The sequence below is a fragment of the Xiphophorus maculatus genome, chromosome 1 (assembly GCF_002775205.1).
Source record: "Xiphophorus maculatus strain JP 163 A chromosome 1, X_maculatus-5.0-male, whole genome shotgun sequence".
NCBI lineage: Eukaryota > Metazoa > Chordata > Actinopteri > Cyprinodontiformes > Poeciliidae > Xiphophorus > Xiphophorus maculatus.
This window is the reverse complement of record NC_036443.1, coordinates 9,228,337-9,244,594: the sequence shown is the minus strand read 5'-3', so window position 1 is coordinate 9,244,594 and position 16,258 is coordinate 9,228,337. Positions and strand designations below refer to the sequence as shown.

General features: G+C 41.0%; 2 protein-coding genes across 3 annotated transcripts in view; one reads left to right on the top strand and one right to left on the bottom strand.

Moving 5' to 3' along the window:
• The first annotated feature begins 483 nt into the window (after positions 1-483).
• LOC102223975 lies at positions 484-4,079 on the top strand. Its single transcript, XM_023334647.1, has 4 exons — positions 484-762; positions 1,589-1,635; positions 1,759-1,927; positions 2,456-4,079. The coding sequence occupies exons 1-4, from the start codon at positions 558-560 to the stop codon at positions 2,815-2,817; spliced, it is 783 nt and encodes a 260-aa protein (XP_023190415.1). The 5' UTR covers positions 484-557; the 3' UTR covers positions 2,818-4,079.
• A 2,288-nt stretch (positions 4,080-6,367) lies between these two features.
• Positions 6,368-16,258, bottom strand: part of celsr3 (cadherin EGF LAG seven-pass G-type receptor 3) — a 123,138-nt gene continuing 113,247 nt past the window's right edge. For both annotated transcript variants that reach the window (XM_023334615.1, XM_005800177.3), the window contains 6 exons: positions 15,184-15,281; positions 13,960-14,051; positions 13,359-13,532; positions 11,437-11,625; positions 9,839-10,898; positions 6,368-8,619 (listed from right to left, as the gene is read on the bottom strand). In XM_023334615.1, the coding sequence (XP_023190383.1) occupies positions 8,592-8,619; positions 9,839-10,898; positions 11,437-11,625; positions 13,359-13,532; positions 13,960-14,051; positions 15,184-15,281 (1,641 nt within the window). In that variant the 3' untranslated portion in view covers positions 6,368-8,591. The remainder of the gene's footprint in view (positions 8,620-9,838; positions 10,899-11,436; positions 11,626-13,358; positions 13,533-13,959; positions 14,052-15,183; positions 15,282-16,258) is intronic.

Genomic DNA, 16,258 nt, shown 5'->3' with positions numbered 1-16,258 from the left:
TAATTAATAGGAACATATTAATTACATTTTATATATTTCCCATTAGAGCAAGCAAAGTCTTATCATTGCTGAGTCTCTAAGGTTGGATTGGCTTTCTTGTCATCACCGAAATTTTTGGCTTCTTCCACAGATTGTTTTTTTTTTTTATAATAAGAATAATTATGAGTGACTGTGTGTAATATCAAGGTGTTTGGTGTATGTGGTTTTATTTATCTTTTTAAAAATAATGACACATATGGAATAGTTGAAATAGGTATTATGTTTTATGGATCAATCAATTGTGCATGAATCTATTATATTACCTAAGTGTCATTTATGGAATATTTTTACGTGATATTATTATTATTATTATTATTATTATTATTAATAATAATAAATATAATTTAATATATTACATATTAAATATATATAATAGTGAACAGTATTCACTGTTCAAAGCAGTGAATACTGCTTTGAACACACTTTCACAGAGGACCTAAACGCATCACATGGCAAAATACTGTAAATAGGATTCTTGTCCGTGTTAGGTAGCGGTCCAGCTAACTTTGAAGCTAACAATGCCTGGGAAATGTAAATTCCAGGACTCCTGGCTGACAAAGGACGCTTTCAAGGACTGGCTGGTCAAAGACGCCGATGACATTCATTTCGCTCGGTGCAGGGCCTGCTGCAAATCAATCAAACTTCAGACCATGGGCGAGGCTGCCCTCACCAGCCACGCAGGCGGAGCTGGCCACAAAGCTGCGGTCCGAAAGCTGCTGGAAGGTTAGTACGCCTCCCTCTGTGTTTATGACAGCGAAATGACTGGTAATAACAACGTGTGTTGAATGGGACGCGTTGTGTTTGTTTGCTTAACTCTTAATTGGCGCATTTGGTCGTCGATCACAACCGGAGTCTCTGCAGTGTTGAGTTGAGACGATGCGCCTTAATCAGCACACAGGCATGTTAGGATGTGGAGGACCTGAGTTTTTGATCAAGTGGCATAACTCACTGCATAAACAAAGTCAGCGTGAATGCTGCGGCTTGCCTCTTTTCAAACTCATAATGATTCGTGTTAAAACAGTTTTAGAAAAATGAAAAAAGCCAGCTTCTTCCTTGAATATGATTTATAATTGGCTTGACATCTAAAAGGATGGAGAGCCATGGACATGATGTGTCTCTATGGACACCAGCAGCCAGTAGATCAGAGATGTTGACAGAACAAAGCTTGTAAAATAAACGTGATCATCAACAGAGAGAGAAACCTGAGCAGCGGCGAGCTGGAGTATTTTTTATTACTCCAGTTACAATCCCCCTTTGCCTAAGTCTTTCTGGGTTAAACTATTATTTTTTTATAAATAATAGCTTGTAAAACCTATTATTTCTTAGTGTCCGATTTTTTCCCCAGTAGGTTGTAGTTTTGTGAATTTTGACTGCAATTGTTTTTTATTGTAGTAAACAATTGAATTGTTTACTGCAACAATTGTTTAAACTTAAGTATAATGTTATGCCTGCGTCCACCAGATGGAGGCGCTCTTTGCAAAGCGTTCTGAGATACATTGTCCTACAGACCTTCCCCATCTGTCTCTGTCCTTTTTGTCTATTATTGCAGGTGGTTTAATAGGCGATGCAAGACAGATGAACGGCAACACAAATCTGGTAAACATATCAGTTTTTAAAAAATATATAATTTAAGTGATATTAATAAATTCTAAGTTGCTCATAAATCATAACCACTGGATTCGTAAGAAGGAATTTTATTGCCCACTGCCTCCCTATTAGGTAGAGAAGAGCAAGGAGCAAATGACCCTTGCCCTCCAGCGTGAAGCTTTGGACAGAATCACAGGCAGCGACTGGTCAGACCTGCATCAGAGTCCCTCCACAAACTCCAGTTCCCACAATGCAGAGCTGCAGGATGCAGCCTTTCCTGTTGCGTACTTCTCAGTCCCAGGTACTGGCAGATACAGACCTACAATAAAGATCAAATCTTTTAACCTTGCTGTTGAGACATTTTGTTTTTAATCTCGCTATAGCCGCTCATTTACTAACCTGATTAGAAATTTTTATTTTATGTCAGAAAAAAAAAAAAAACATAACTTACGATTAAATTTATTTATTGGATATATTTCAGAATGAAAGAAAGCTGACTTTCACCAAAATGAATGCACTGAAGCTCTGCATGATAAGCAGGCCTATTAAATCCGATTTTGTTAAAGAATCTGTGTACAAAGGTTACTATTTCAGCTTAAGTCTGGTCTATCTTAGCAACTTAGATTTTAAACTAGAGATAATCAAGTGCAGTTCTTAAAAAAAATTCCTTTAAATACCCCTTTAGCATTGAATTTGAAGATCTGAATCACATCATACCTTTCTAGTGCTGCCTGGCAACGGTTGCCACCCTGAACATCAATAGCTCCCCAGTTGTTTTGGCTTACACAACTTTAAACCTGAGCTTCCTTTGTCACCTCCATCCACACAGGAACCTCGAGAACCATCAACCATCAGCTTCATCCGTCCGACATCAAGGAGGAGGAGGTCAGCCGCCGCCTGACCCCTCATGACTCTGTGGACTTTTCAAGACTGGAGCTTCAGCAGCGGACAGAGGCTTTGGAGCAGCTGGATCAGATGAAGATCCTGGAGTGGGAAAACCGGATGAAGGTACTTGCCTGGGAGCAGGAGCTGGTCAGGGAGAAGAGGAAAGCAGCTCGACAGAAGGAGAAGGCCTTCAGGATGAAAAAGGCCTATTACAAGGCCAAACTAAAGAGGCTGGGTGAAGACGTGCCACCGTCCTCCTCCAGCAGTGGTGAAGAAGATGAAAAAATATCTGAGCTTAACGGTTGATCTGATGTTTTTCATACTTGTTTCATTCTCGTGGTGTTTGTCTATAATCTTTGGGACTCTTTTTGATAGATTTCTATATCGAAGGTTCTGGTGTGGGTTAGTGAAAGTAGACTGTGGGCATCAAAAGTCATTGATTGGATATTCACAATACAGAACCCAAAAAAAACCTTTGGGTTCCTAGGCGGTCTGGAAAAGTCTGGAATTTGATTCAGGTTGTTTTTCCAAGAATGAAAAAAAATCTAAATATTTGTCTTTCCTTCCCTCCCTCATGTTCTACCTTCCTTCATTCATCCTTCCTTCTGTCCTCGTGTCCTACCTCCTTCCTCTCTTCCCTGCATTCTTGCATCCTTCATTCGGTTTTTAATTTTTTTTAAACATCTCTTGTAGAAAAATCTGCCATACAGTCTTGGCAAATGTTAGCATTTTATAGTTTAAAGTGAAAGAAAAGGCTGAGTCTGGAAGTTTTACATGAATAACAACCATGATGCCATATGTACTGTGACATATGGCAGTGACAGTTGTCAGTTCGAATCCTCACTCTGTCTGTCTCAGTCGTCGTGTTCTTGGGCAAAACGCTTCACCTCCCCGGTGGCGGTCAGAGCTCCCGGTGGCGGTCAGAGCGCCCGGTGGCGGTCAGAGCGCCCGGTGGCGGTCAGAGCGCCCGGTGGCGGTCAGAGCGCCCGGTGGCGGTCAGAGCGCCCGGTGGCGCTGAAGCCTGTGAATGGGTGAATGACTGTGGTGTGGAGTGTTTTGGAGTTCTCTGGACTTGATGAAGCTCTACACAAGTACAGGCCATTTAACGTGCAGGTGTGCACAGGTTTGTGTGTGACGGCAGCTGGTTGTGTGGCTGCTTTCCTTACAAAAAACAACAACACAACTCTTATTTGGAACGAAGCAGTTCTAAAGTGACTGTGGTACTGATGTTCAAACACACAAAGGCACTGTTGTGAAGTAGAAAAACTATATATTTGATTACTTTGTGAAATGCACATTAACCACAACAGTAATGCTGTATCTGCTTTTTTTTTAAACATATTGGCATTGTTTTTGTTTTTGTTGTTGCATTATGTTCTTTTAAGGCAATGTGTTCTTTATAATTGCTTCAACTGATGCATTCGGTTTATTCCGAATTCGTTGGTCGTCTCTAAATGCAGTTTTTAACACTCTTATTGAGCATGTTATTAGATTTTGCTGTTAAAATCAACATGTGTTGGTTCAAAAAATGTAATTTTCATAAACAAAGGAATGAAAAGTAAAATTTCCTTCAGAGTCTTGACCATTTTTTTGTGGGTCTGTTGCGTCATCCTGATATTACTAAACTGGCTTTAGTTACGTATTAGTGAAAACAAAATTACTGAGATTGTGCGCTAGTTTTTGCTGATCCCACTTCAGTTGTTTTACTGACTGTAGGTCAAGAACCCGATAATGAAAGGAGTTATCTGCAGACATGAAAAGCGGCTGAATTCATTTGCACTTTGCAATTATGCACTACTTTTAGTGTGTCTGCTACAAAAAATGGAACTGAATGCCAAAAAGGTCAAGTGATGTGAATCATTTTGCGAAGAGCTGCATTAAAAGTTTGCTTCACACGTTAATCTACTTTTTTATCTGAGAAACGACGATATTGTAACAGAGCTGACTGTATTCAGTTGGCAACTGAGCACTTTGAGAACCAAAACAAGTCAGCAAGAAGCACCTTCACAAGAAAAAGAGGAAAACAAAAAAAAAAAAAAAAAAAAAACGCCCTGTCAGAATGCGTCCTCTCCTCGCTGCCTCACTCCCTAAAATGTCCTCATGAATATGAAGCAATTACAGACGGAATATAAACACACACATACACAGTCTGGTAGGAATAAGTATTTTTTTTTTTTTTAATGTCCAACATTTCTCTTGTTTTTCTGTGAAAACAGGGGGAACAGCTGTTTCTGTCCCGACGGCGGGACAGAAGGCATCTCATAATGAACACACAAGCCAACAAATACAATCTCTCATCATTCTGCCACCTTTCCCCTGCCTTTCTTCCCTCCCGCCCCCTTTGTTTTCCTTTTCAGCCTTCAGAACAGATGACAACATTTTCGACTCAAATCTGCCCTCTCTGGCTCTGGTTCTATGGCTTCTGTTGGTTTAAAACAAATGATCTGGGAGTTGTGGTTTTGTTTTTCTGGTTCTCTCCCCTTTACTGATAAGTCGACAGAGTGTCTAAGCAGACAAATGATCAGTTTTGTGCAGGTTTGCAATGAGGCGTCGCTGCAATAGTAAATCACACATTCATCATACCCAAGTGAGCCATTTAAAGAAGATAAATATAACTTTAACTGACTGCAGTCTGTTGGTTTTGGCAGGTTCTTGCAGGTCCTGTACTTGTGCCTGGCATTAGATTTAATTTTTGCTGTTTACATATAAACATTTATTTTAACACATTTCCCCATTGTTCATCAAACTGGGGACTTGTGGCCTTGAGAAACATAATTAACGTCATAATTAACAATAAATAAAGTCACATGTGTAAGGAAAAAAAAGGGAACGTTTGGGTTTAAAAAGAAAACACATTCGTGATTAAAAAATAAATACAATTTAAAAGAAATTGTAAAACAACTCTTTCATAAAATGTCAAGAAATTATCACTAAATAAAATAGATCTCAGGAAAAAGGTGAAAAGGAAACAAAAAAAATCATATTTTTTTTAGGCGGACTGCTTCTTTAACTAGCTGACAGGCGGCATTCCCCCAGCAGGAACATTTTTGGCAATAATCCCGTCAGGAACAGATTTGGCGTCACGTTCTGAGGAGACGGGGCTGACAGACATACAGTCAGAGCGGGAAGATACGCGTTTGCTTGTGATGCGCGTCTTTATCTCCACTGTCTTCATTTCCCTCCTCTTTTCTAAATTTCTGACTATTTCTGTCTCCGTGACGAGCGGTGTCCACGCCTTCCTCCCTGCAGCTACGCGTTTTGCAACACAGTCATGATTTCTGACCCAGTTTATCCTCCTACTGATGATGTCTAGCTTTGTAACATCCAATGTCTTACGGGTTCATTCTGTTGGATTTTAGCCCACTTGTATTTTGTGTCCATTCTTTGTTGAACTAAGATCTTGCTCATTCAGACAAACTTTGGCCAAATTGTTTTTTTTGTTTTAACAAACACCTCTTTTTCATTCGTACATCTGAAGACGGGTTTTTCGCTTTAAGGGTTCAAGATTGAGAGAATATTGGCAGTAACCATTTTACCTGATGCCCATAACCCTCTTATCATCATTTAGTGTAAACTAGATGAGCTGGTTCTGTAGGCTGAAGCCAACTTATACTCTGAGAGGAATCGAGATCCAAATTTACCATCTTAAACCTCTCAGATCTCCAAAATGTCGAAGCAGTGCAGGCAAACAATACATCACAAACCTATAATTCCACGTGTTTAAATTCCTGTTTTTGTTTTGTCATAAAGAATGGAGGCAGTGTTACCAGTGACCTTCCTATAAGAAGCATGAGTGCTACATCTAAAGTGTTTCAGATCAGATTAGCTGTCCAACACAAGAGTAAACAAGAGTGTGCACAGCAAACATTTTATTTCAAACTGTATTTTGGAAGAATTTTCATGTTTCACACAGGAAGATTAATGGTGGCGCACCACCTCCTATTCATTTCCTATCCTTCAGTCATTGGTAATTGTTAACTTGAGCCATTAGGACCACCCCATGTGAATTCATACTAAAAGAAGAAACCGAGATTGATACAACACGATGTAACTTTTGTATGAACCTCACCTAAGAATCCTGAATCTTTAAACCAGGAACTCGTTGCTTTTGCAAACGTCAGTGTGAAAGAATCAGCAGCTGATTCAAATACCTACATCTGAAAAAAAAAAAAAAAAAAAGAAAGGATAGCTTTTAGCGCCGGCACTGCTGACACCTCTTCTTTCCTTTTGTTAGCCAACGCACGGCAGCAGAAGCTTCGACTGACCTCAGATAATACCTCCTCTCCATTAATCCTCCAAATGGAAGGAAAAGACAATCTGTCTGAAGGAGAAGGAAACACTTTGAGCTCGCGGTGAACATTTTGGAGCCTGATTAGATGTAAAAATAAGTGCTTCCTGTATGGAGTATTTCCTTTAAGGAGCGTCTGGGAGTGAAAAGATGCTAAAGACGCGAGCTGACATATTGAGGTAGACACCGCGCCGCACGCAAGCATCACGCTTGCTTTCATGCCTTCAATAAATATTTGAGCGCGCCGGGATTCAACAGCATTGTTCTCGTTATTTTTTTTGTCTTTTCTTCCGTCATTCAGAATCAAAATCAGTTCGCACAGCGAGATTAAACAGCCAAACCGCTGTTTATATTCTAGTGAAGAACTAAGGCCTCGGTAACAAAAGATTTTTCATTTTGGTTCATATTTGTGTAAAAAAAAAAAAAATAATAATAATAATCATAGCTTAAAAAAAGCGGTTTACTTCTACAGCCATCACACCATGTAGAAAGCATTTTCTAAACAAAGAGCAACACAAAGTTTCACACTGGTTTATGTCCCTTTGGCTTTAGATTTGGGCGAGAGGCTTCTGCATGAGAAGCTTTTAGAAATGGGTTTCCTGGTTGCTGCTGGAGAGACTCGGCTGCTCCTGTGCTACCCCTGGCGGCAGGCTGGGTCATGATGCATCAAAGTGTAAAAGGATACCTTGAGAAGTTCTTGAAAGTGGTTGTTGCTCGATCCTGCCTCATGGAGAGAGGCAGACGGCGAGATCAACTTTCACCCACCAGGTTTTTAAAACTGCGCCTATATGTTCCCGTTGCGTCAGTGGATTGATACGGTCCGCTTCAGAGAGCACCGGGTCGTGATTATATGTGCCAGCTCAAAAACTAAAAAAAAAAAAAAAAAAGACACGTCACTGAGTTTTAGTAGTTAGGCAACCATCTTTGAATCTAATGTGTTGTTAGCAATCTTTCTTTGCACAATCATCTTGCTCCATCAGCTCTCCTCTCCTATAATAATTCCTTCCTCTGTTTACAATCACGTCTCGATACTTTGATATCACCCTTTCAGCCGAGTCTTTCCATAACCTCGTCACTCTACTGCCCGGACCCCTGCCGCTTTACATGAACTTCAAAGGTTTGAGGACAACATTCTGAGGGAAATGAATTTCTGGGGAGAAATTTGAGGTTTTTTTTTTTCCTTTTTTACTTTGTAGAGGAAATTTCCTCCATCGGCAACACACAAGATAGCACTCGCTTCATCCTCTTTCACAACCTCACGCACGGACACGACTGCGTAAAAAAAAAAAAAAAAAAAAAAAAAAGAGAAAAAGAAACTTCACAAGATATTTTTTCACCTTCAATGAAAAAGATAAAAAATGTATAAAAAGGCTATTTACAGACACTTTTCTTCTTCTGTTTTGACAGGTCTGATCGGACTTAGGTTGTGTGTGTATGTGTGTGTAACATCTGAGAAGATTTTTTTTTTGTCTGTTTGTAATTTTCTTTTTTGTCTAACTGTTCTTAGGTAGTAGGATTAGGTGGTTTATTCAACGTCCGTGGAACAATAGATCGAGAGCAGTGGGACGTAAAAACTCGATATGCACAAAACGACCCACTCACAAACTTCTTCTTTTGCCACAGACTCTCTCTCTTGTCTGTAAATTTTCTTTTTGCCTTTTCATCTTTTCTGTCTCCTCTGAGTCAATTCTGTTTCTTCTTCCCAGGTTGTCCATTTAGTTCAGGCCCATCCTTGACCTTTGAGCTTTGTTCCAGCACTGTTGTAATGCATTAATGGGTGTGGAGGCTGTCATCAAGACTGTCCCTCGCTCCTGTGGGCTCTGAGGTGAAGGGGAAAGAAAAGGAACATCAAAAAGTTCATACGCCAACGCTCCCAATTTCAATTCACTAAAACAAAATGAGCAAAATGCTAACTTACATTTTTTTTTTTAGGTTTAAGAAAGGTGGTGTGTGCTTGTATCATGAACATTACCTGGAGCATGTACAGTACTATAGCAGTGAGAACAGTTTCAGTTTGAAGAAGCAAGCTAGCAAGAATTTAGTGTCAAGCTAAAAGCTACTAAGATTCAAGCTAAAAATGATTTGGCGTCAAGCTAACAGCTAACTAGAGTCAAACTCAGAGCCACTAAGACTGAAATGATTATGAAGAGAATTTTCACACCTGTAGTTCATTTACTTTGGTTCAAACCAGTTGGTGAGTTTGTTCATTTGTAACTTTTTCTGATGAAGATTTGCCAACATTGTTTATTGATGATTGTTTACAGCATGATCCCACAAGGAAATGCAAACTTGACTACAGAAAGACGATTGGCTCAAGCTTGCAGTGTACACCTGGTAGCTGTGGCTAGTGATCTTGCAATATTTTGTTTTGGCCCACATCCTAGAGTGATTGCTGTGGTCACATTGACACAAACCGCACCAAGGGGTGAGACAAACCAAAGTTTGTTTTAAAAGGACTAAATACCACAGGTGTGAAACCACCCTCAGAGTTATATTAACAGTTACTCGGAATCACTGAAGTCGGGGTTAGACTGACTTCCCACCTGAGTTGAAAGCATTCTAGTTCTAAGTTGAAAAGCAGCTGAATTTGTTTTGGTGCTAACTATTTGTTCTATGTGTTCATAGTGGCTACATTCTCAATAGGTATCCATACAACTATGTATGATACCGGTTTAATGAGCAACAAACTATCAAGACTGCACACTTTGTAGATTGCATTAGTTACTTAGAAACAAGTTGACAGTTCTTCAGAGGTGAGCTAAAGCCTGTAAGCTGGAAAAAAAAAAACTATTTCAGGACCACAAAATGCAGACAAAAATGAAAACATAAGGAAGTCAGTCCTCAAGGGCCACTATCCTGCATGTTTTAGTTCTTTCCCTGGTTCAACACACCAGCAACGATTCATTAGGAGAACCTCTGCAACACTTTGACATACTGAGAAGGTATGTCAGGGAGAGAACGAAAACAAGCCGGATACTGAACCTTGAGGACTGACGTTGGTCACCTCTGGCTTGGAATGACGCACACAGACAAACTTACTCTGAATCGGGAGAGACTTCGGATATGCTGTGAGTGGTAGACTGGGGTGGGGATGGGGAGGGTCCGTGGACAGAGCCATTAGGGCCGGGGTTAGAGGCAGCAGGAGGAGTAAGGACAGAGGAACCGAAGGATGCCAGGATGGAGGATAAAATGTCCAACTGTTCACTGGACGGCTGTCGGACCAGAGGGTTTGGATTTGAACCTGCAAGCTGGGGGACAGTCTGACCAGGGTACCTACATGAAGGTGCAGAGTCCAGGCGTCCTCTGACATGAGCTGGAGGAGGTAGCTGTTCTTGTTGTGGCTCCTCTGAGATTGGCGGAGGAGGAGAAGCGGACAGAGGCTGGTCGTGGTGCGAGGGCTGCCGGGGGGGTAGACTGCGGAGCCACTCCCGACAAGGCTGAGCCTGAGCTCCCACCCCGTTGGCCTCCAACTGCTCCCTTGACCTACTGCTCATCAGAGCTCCTCCGAGGTGCTCTCGCGACGAGGCCTGCCGCCGAGTTAATGTGTTCAACTGGGACCTGGAACCACTGAGGTATCCCTCCATTCCGGCTCCTACAGCTCCTCCATTCCCACTCAAGTCCTCCCTTGACGCATGAAAGCTGGCGGTGTGATGGTTGTCCAGTCTGTCCCTGGATCCTGACAAGTTTTCCCTGGACGACGAGACTCGTTGGTGATCCAAGCCCCCGAGCCCCGCCCCTAGTCCGAATCCTAGCTCCCTCCTCCTGGGAAGAAGATCCAGGTTATCCCTGGAGCCGCGGGAGTCCAGACGCTCTCTCGACCCCCCGACTGTCTGTCTTCCGAGGGGATCCCTGGACAGCTGCCTCCTGGCAAGCGAGTCTAGGTGCTCCCTTGAGGAGTAGCGGGAAGCTGGCTGGGAGAGAGAACCAGAGCCTCCTGTAGCACCGGCAGTGGCGGAGTACATGCGACCGTAGGAGGCTGCTGGAACACCTCTGTGGCCGAGTGTGGAGGTACGGTACCAGTTGAGCTCACTAGGGACCCGGCCCATGGTGGAGAGACCCTGCAGTGCTGGTTGACAACCAAGGCGATTCTTCAGGATACCTGCCAAAGAAAAATAGGAAACTGGGAATAAACAATATCAGCTGAGGAGAATGTAAGACAAGATTTAAAAGAGAAATGAGATTTTAGGTTTATGCAGAAAAAACCAGAATGAAAAGAAGAAGACAACAGTGACACTATGAATATTTTAAGTGTGCCTTCAGTCGCTGTTAAAAGGCTATGAATCCTGATACCACATTGGTTTTGGTTGTGAAAAATGAACAGCCTGAGGCAGACATTGAAAAGCAGTCGTTTCTTCTGAAAAGAGTTATACTTCCTAAGCCTATGCTCCTGACTTTCAGACGTCCTATTGACGTCTTGAATAGGAATTGAAGTTTTCTGTCTGGAGACATTTTTGGGAGAATACATTGAAGACATTAATATATGAATGAAAATCAAGCCAGCCACAGATTGCGCATAATAATCTTGCAATGATGCAAATCAGATGCAACAAAAAATTTTTAATTCTTTCTTCTGCATCTGATTAAACTATATGGCAGAAGACAGAACAGAGGAAGAAGTAGCTTCATGTCTCTCTCACCCTTGCGGTGCCTGTGTGGCTGGGTGAGGCCGTTTTCGTCCCCGCTGGTGAGCGCTGCGTCAAGCTGGTTGTTGTTGGCGGCGTCTTTGTTGTAATCCCCCCCCAGGGGGCGCTCTGAGCCCCACTTCTGCAAGGTGTCGCATTCATCCAAAGCAGGCCAGTAGGACAGAAGGTCATTGCCATCCAAATCTGTTGCATGAAAAACAGGAGTGACTTCTTTTAGGTTACAGTTGACCACTAGTCACTTACAGTAGGACGAGTTTTTGGTTTTCAGTTCTGGATCATGCATTATTGCTTTCAGGATTGGACTTTTACTAATTCATCCTTCTGGTTGACATTAAGCCTTTACAAATAAAATCTGAAAGGTTTGACAAGCATTTGTGTTCAGTCTCCCTTACTCTACTTGTATATCCACAAATAAAGCTCAGTGCCTTCAGAAGTCGTTTATCAATAAATACAGCCCATTTGTTTGTGATCGAATCTTAATAAAACAGCACTGTGGAGAACAGCAAACACGGCACACTGGTCAAAAAGAAAGTGATAAATATGTAAAGTAAATAAAATTGTCTGGAGATTTAATTGCGATTTGAAGGTGCCTCTACAGAGCACTATGGGGGGGACTGAATAAAAATACACGCCACACTTTTCAGATTTTTACTAGTAAAAAACAAAAACAACAACAAAAAATGATCTCTTAGTTCTCTTCAATTTGTCCTACTTTATATTGCTCTGTCAAAATAGATTTAGAAAAGTGAAGAAGTTTGAAGGAATAAATACTTTTGCAAAGCACTGAAGCGGTTCTCGGCACACTCAAGAGTGTAAAATGGTAAATTACATGTCAGATTACGGCAAATAATCTATGAGTAGACACGTTTGTAATGCAGCAAATCAAATAAGACACATTGTGTTTTTCATTAAAGTTCAAATAAATTCAGTGTCAATAAGCTGTGTCATGAGAACGAGTCTACAAACACGAGGTGAGAACGGAACTGTGGATTTGAAGGTTTGCTTTACATTCTGTTATTCAAGTCTCTGTTCACAGAGCAAGGTTTAAGGAGCCTATTTTGATTTGTCGATGTGGTCATTTTTATTGATCTGATTTGCCTAGCCTGGGACGTTTTCCTCGTCATTGTCTGGATCTGCAGTGATGGAAGGTTAACTGCTGCTCAGCTTCAGGGGTTAATGCTTTGTCGTAGTCAATGGATCCCTTCACATTGTGACCTTTCGGTAAAAAAGCCGGCTATCTCAGCGCTGCTCTTAGATTTGTCTGCAGTGATGTATTGATTGGACCTGGCTGGCCATCTGGACCTCACAGCAGACAGCTGCGTTCTGGTTTAAACCCAAATGACGTTCAACTGATCCAAACAGCTTATTAGGCTAAAAAAGATGATTACTTGTATGGATTTATTGATTTAAACATATCTGGCCTTTCAGAAGAACAATTCAAGCATGACATTTATTTCACCAATTGTCAAGAGCATGAGAAAATGATATAAGTTAACAAGCTTCGGAAAGAGAAGGGTATTCAATAGTGACAACTTGTGTTGACATTTTTCTTGCTGTGGGTGTTTGACGTTGTGCCAATCTTTGCTACGTGTTTTCATCATATGGCTTTTAGCTCAGTGATGCGAGGGAATCGACTGACCGGAGAAGTTGAGCTGACCGGTTTCCATGGACTTTGCTATTTTTAATTATCTGTCTTGAGTCGGCATGGACCCCAAAATAACAGCAGAAATGTACATCCAAATTTTATCAAGTTATAACCACAAGCTTTATGCGAAAGTCCAACACGAGAAGGTTCACATTTGTCAAGTGGAAGGAAAATGATGTTTGATGAGTTCATTATCAAACGTTATTATGAAATCCCACTTTTCACGAGCAAGTTCGCTCAGAAATTCAAAACAGGAAAGGTGCTCGTCTACCTTTGGTGCCATTGTTGGTGGGTTCGGTGAGCAGGCGCTCGCTGTGATTGGAGCGCTTGAATCGCCGCTGGATGCGCCCCCGCAGACGCACATTGTCGTCGCTCTCGGAGGAAGGGATGGAGAGACTCCGCTCCTCATCCATGGAGAGGTCCGAGTCTGAATCTGAATCCCCGCCTGAACAGGGCAGAATAGACATAAACGTAAGACAGTGCACTGAAAACATTCTCCATGGATGCACTGAAGGTGATTTATCTTTTGTAAAGAAAAGAGCCCAGAGGTGGAGAGAGTTTGTCATACAAACCGGTGATGTTGAATTCCAGCCCTCAGGGATGTTCTGCATGTTTCCCTGCATCGCCACACCTGATTTAAATGAACAGCCCATTAGCAGGCACCTGCACAGCTTGGCGACATGCTGAGCAGGCAGTTTACCCATCCAATCAGGTGTGTTGTAGCAGGGACGCATCTAAAACATGCAACACACTTCCCTGAGGACTGGAATTAGACACAGCTGATGCGAACCCTTCCCTGTTGGCGTGTGTGTGTGTGTGTGTGTGTGTGTGTGTGTGTGTGTGTGTGTGTGTGTGTGTGCCTGCACCCTAACCTCCATCTCGGTGGAACATGGCTACATCCAGGTCAGTCGCGCCGGTGTGGACGATGTTTTGCTCCAGATTCTGACGAGCCAACAGATTTTCTCTAACAGGCGGAGGAGACAAGCGAGGACAAATGAGTACATACACAACTCACAGAAGACCTACATATATTTAAAGCACATCCGACCATCTAGTGTGTGTGTGTGTGTGTGTGTGTGTGCTGTATACAAACTCTGAGACAATCATTGAGCCCTAAAGACATCAACTACCATTTTAAGAGTCCATTAGTGTCGCTCTACATGTAGTACAGTGCATTGTTCAATCCAATCTTCTTCATCTTTACTCCACTGACCCAAAAAAAAGGACACAGTGGGGATTTTACTAACCAGGGAATTTCCTCTCTGAAGCAAACTAATCCTAACTCAGACAGCAGCAGAGATGCGACAAACCCCCAATGCAGTCCCTTTTGAACGATGATCTCTTTGTCATTCAGAGTCAACATCGGTTTATCCTTTTAATGTTCTGTCTGTTATAGCTGATGCTGTAGACTTCTTGCAGCAATAGCACAAAGAGACAATTTGCTGTCACCACTGTTGAAGATGTATAAAAAAGCCTGACAGTGATTTAATCTTTTAAAGAAGTCGTATAATTTCCAGATGTTTATTCTAGTACATTCAGTCAGTGGAGAACCTCCTCTCCCTCCATAAAAATATAAATGTACACAATTAGAGTTGTTTTAAAATCCCAGATGGTAGAATTATTGGTTTCTGCTTTTTTTTTTCTTTCTATATCCACTGAGTCAACAGAATTTAAATGAAAGAGCAACGAGTTTCATGTACATTTGAACTGATTGTTCAGAAATTGAAGGTTTAAAGAGAATTTAAAACAAATATACTATAAACACAATTTTTATAAGATGATATAAAGAAATGAAATAAACCAGAAATAAAATAGGACCAAGAACATAACCCTGTGGAATAACAAACTTACTTGAACTGTAAATTGGACATGGCAACAAAGATATTTCTTGATATTTCTGAATACTTGTACTCACATTAGAAGACTTTCATTTTAGAAAAATAATGCTACAGAAATAAAAATAAAACTAAATAATTAATCTTGAGGCTTTTTGAACACCTTTATCAGGGATGTAATTAAACTACTCAAAGTCTGTGTTTCAAAGCAGACTGATTTCTAGTATGTTGGTAAAAGTGTGTAAACTGCTTGATGAATACCTGGCAGAGCTGACAGAGGAGACGGTGGAGGTTCCCAGGGTGATGCGGTGCAACCCACTCTGCTCCAACAGAGATGCATTATGGTAAGGATTCTGAGTCTGAACACACACGCAAACACAACACAACACACACAAAACATGACTGATTCACACTGGAGGACGTCAAGATTTCAAAAATGTCTTAGTTGAATGAATAAAAGGATAAGCAAAATGTCAGTGTCAAGGAGTTAAACAGTATTTTTTTCCCTGACTTTTCTTGCCATATATTAACATCAGGATGATTATCTAGGAGTTTCATAAGATCTTGTGAAATTAACTCTTTGTAGGATGGAAGGAAGCCATTCTTAAAATGCTCTGTTGCGTTAATGTTTCTGACAACAGTTGTTTACATCAAGAAACCCTCCATAGCTTTTCTTTTTTTTTCTCCATGTTTGTTTTGAAACCATTATGTGTATATTTGGTTTATAAGCACATAAGAAAAGCATTACATTCCACATTAGATCTGGCCAACCTCGCTATATACTTAGCATCTGCTCTTACTTCAGCACTAACGTAAAAACCTTTCAGATAGTTTTAAATGGATATCGACTTCATTTGATCCTCACTAATCTCTAAAAAGACTAAATATTTACACTTAGATAATTTCACATGAACTGAGATTTATTTGCCTCTCAAAATAAAAAAGGGAGCTTTCAATTACTTGTTTCGCATTAGGGTCACCTCAGATTGAGACAGAACATAATACACCTTTCAAACCTGGAATTATTATTCTGTCTTGAGATTTTACAAATCACAGTGGATTTAAGACAATCAAAAAAAAAATTCAAAGCTTTTGTTAAGCTTTGTTAGTCCTAAAGAACGCCACTGATGTATTTTTCCATTACCTTCAGAACGTGTAGTTAGCTGTAGGAAATAAAGTGGAGCATTTAACTGACACAGCCCTTCCTACTCTGCATACTATAAGTAACTACTCATAAATAACATGCAGCAGGACATGAGTCAGACAGGGAAAAAGCTGCCATTAATATGTGTTGCCCATCAAAGATAAAAACCCCAAAGTATTCTTCTAATAATAG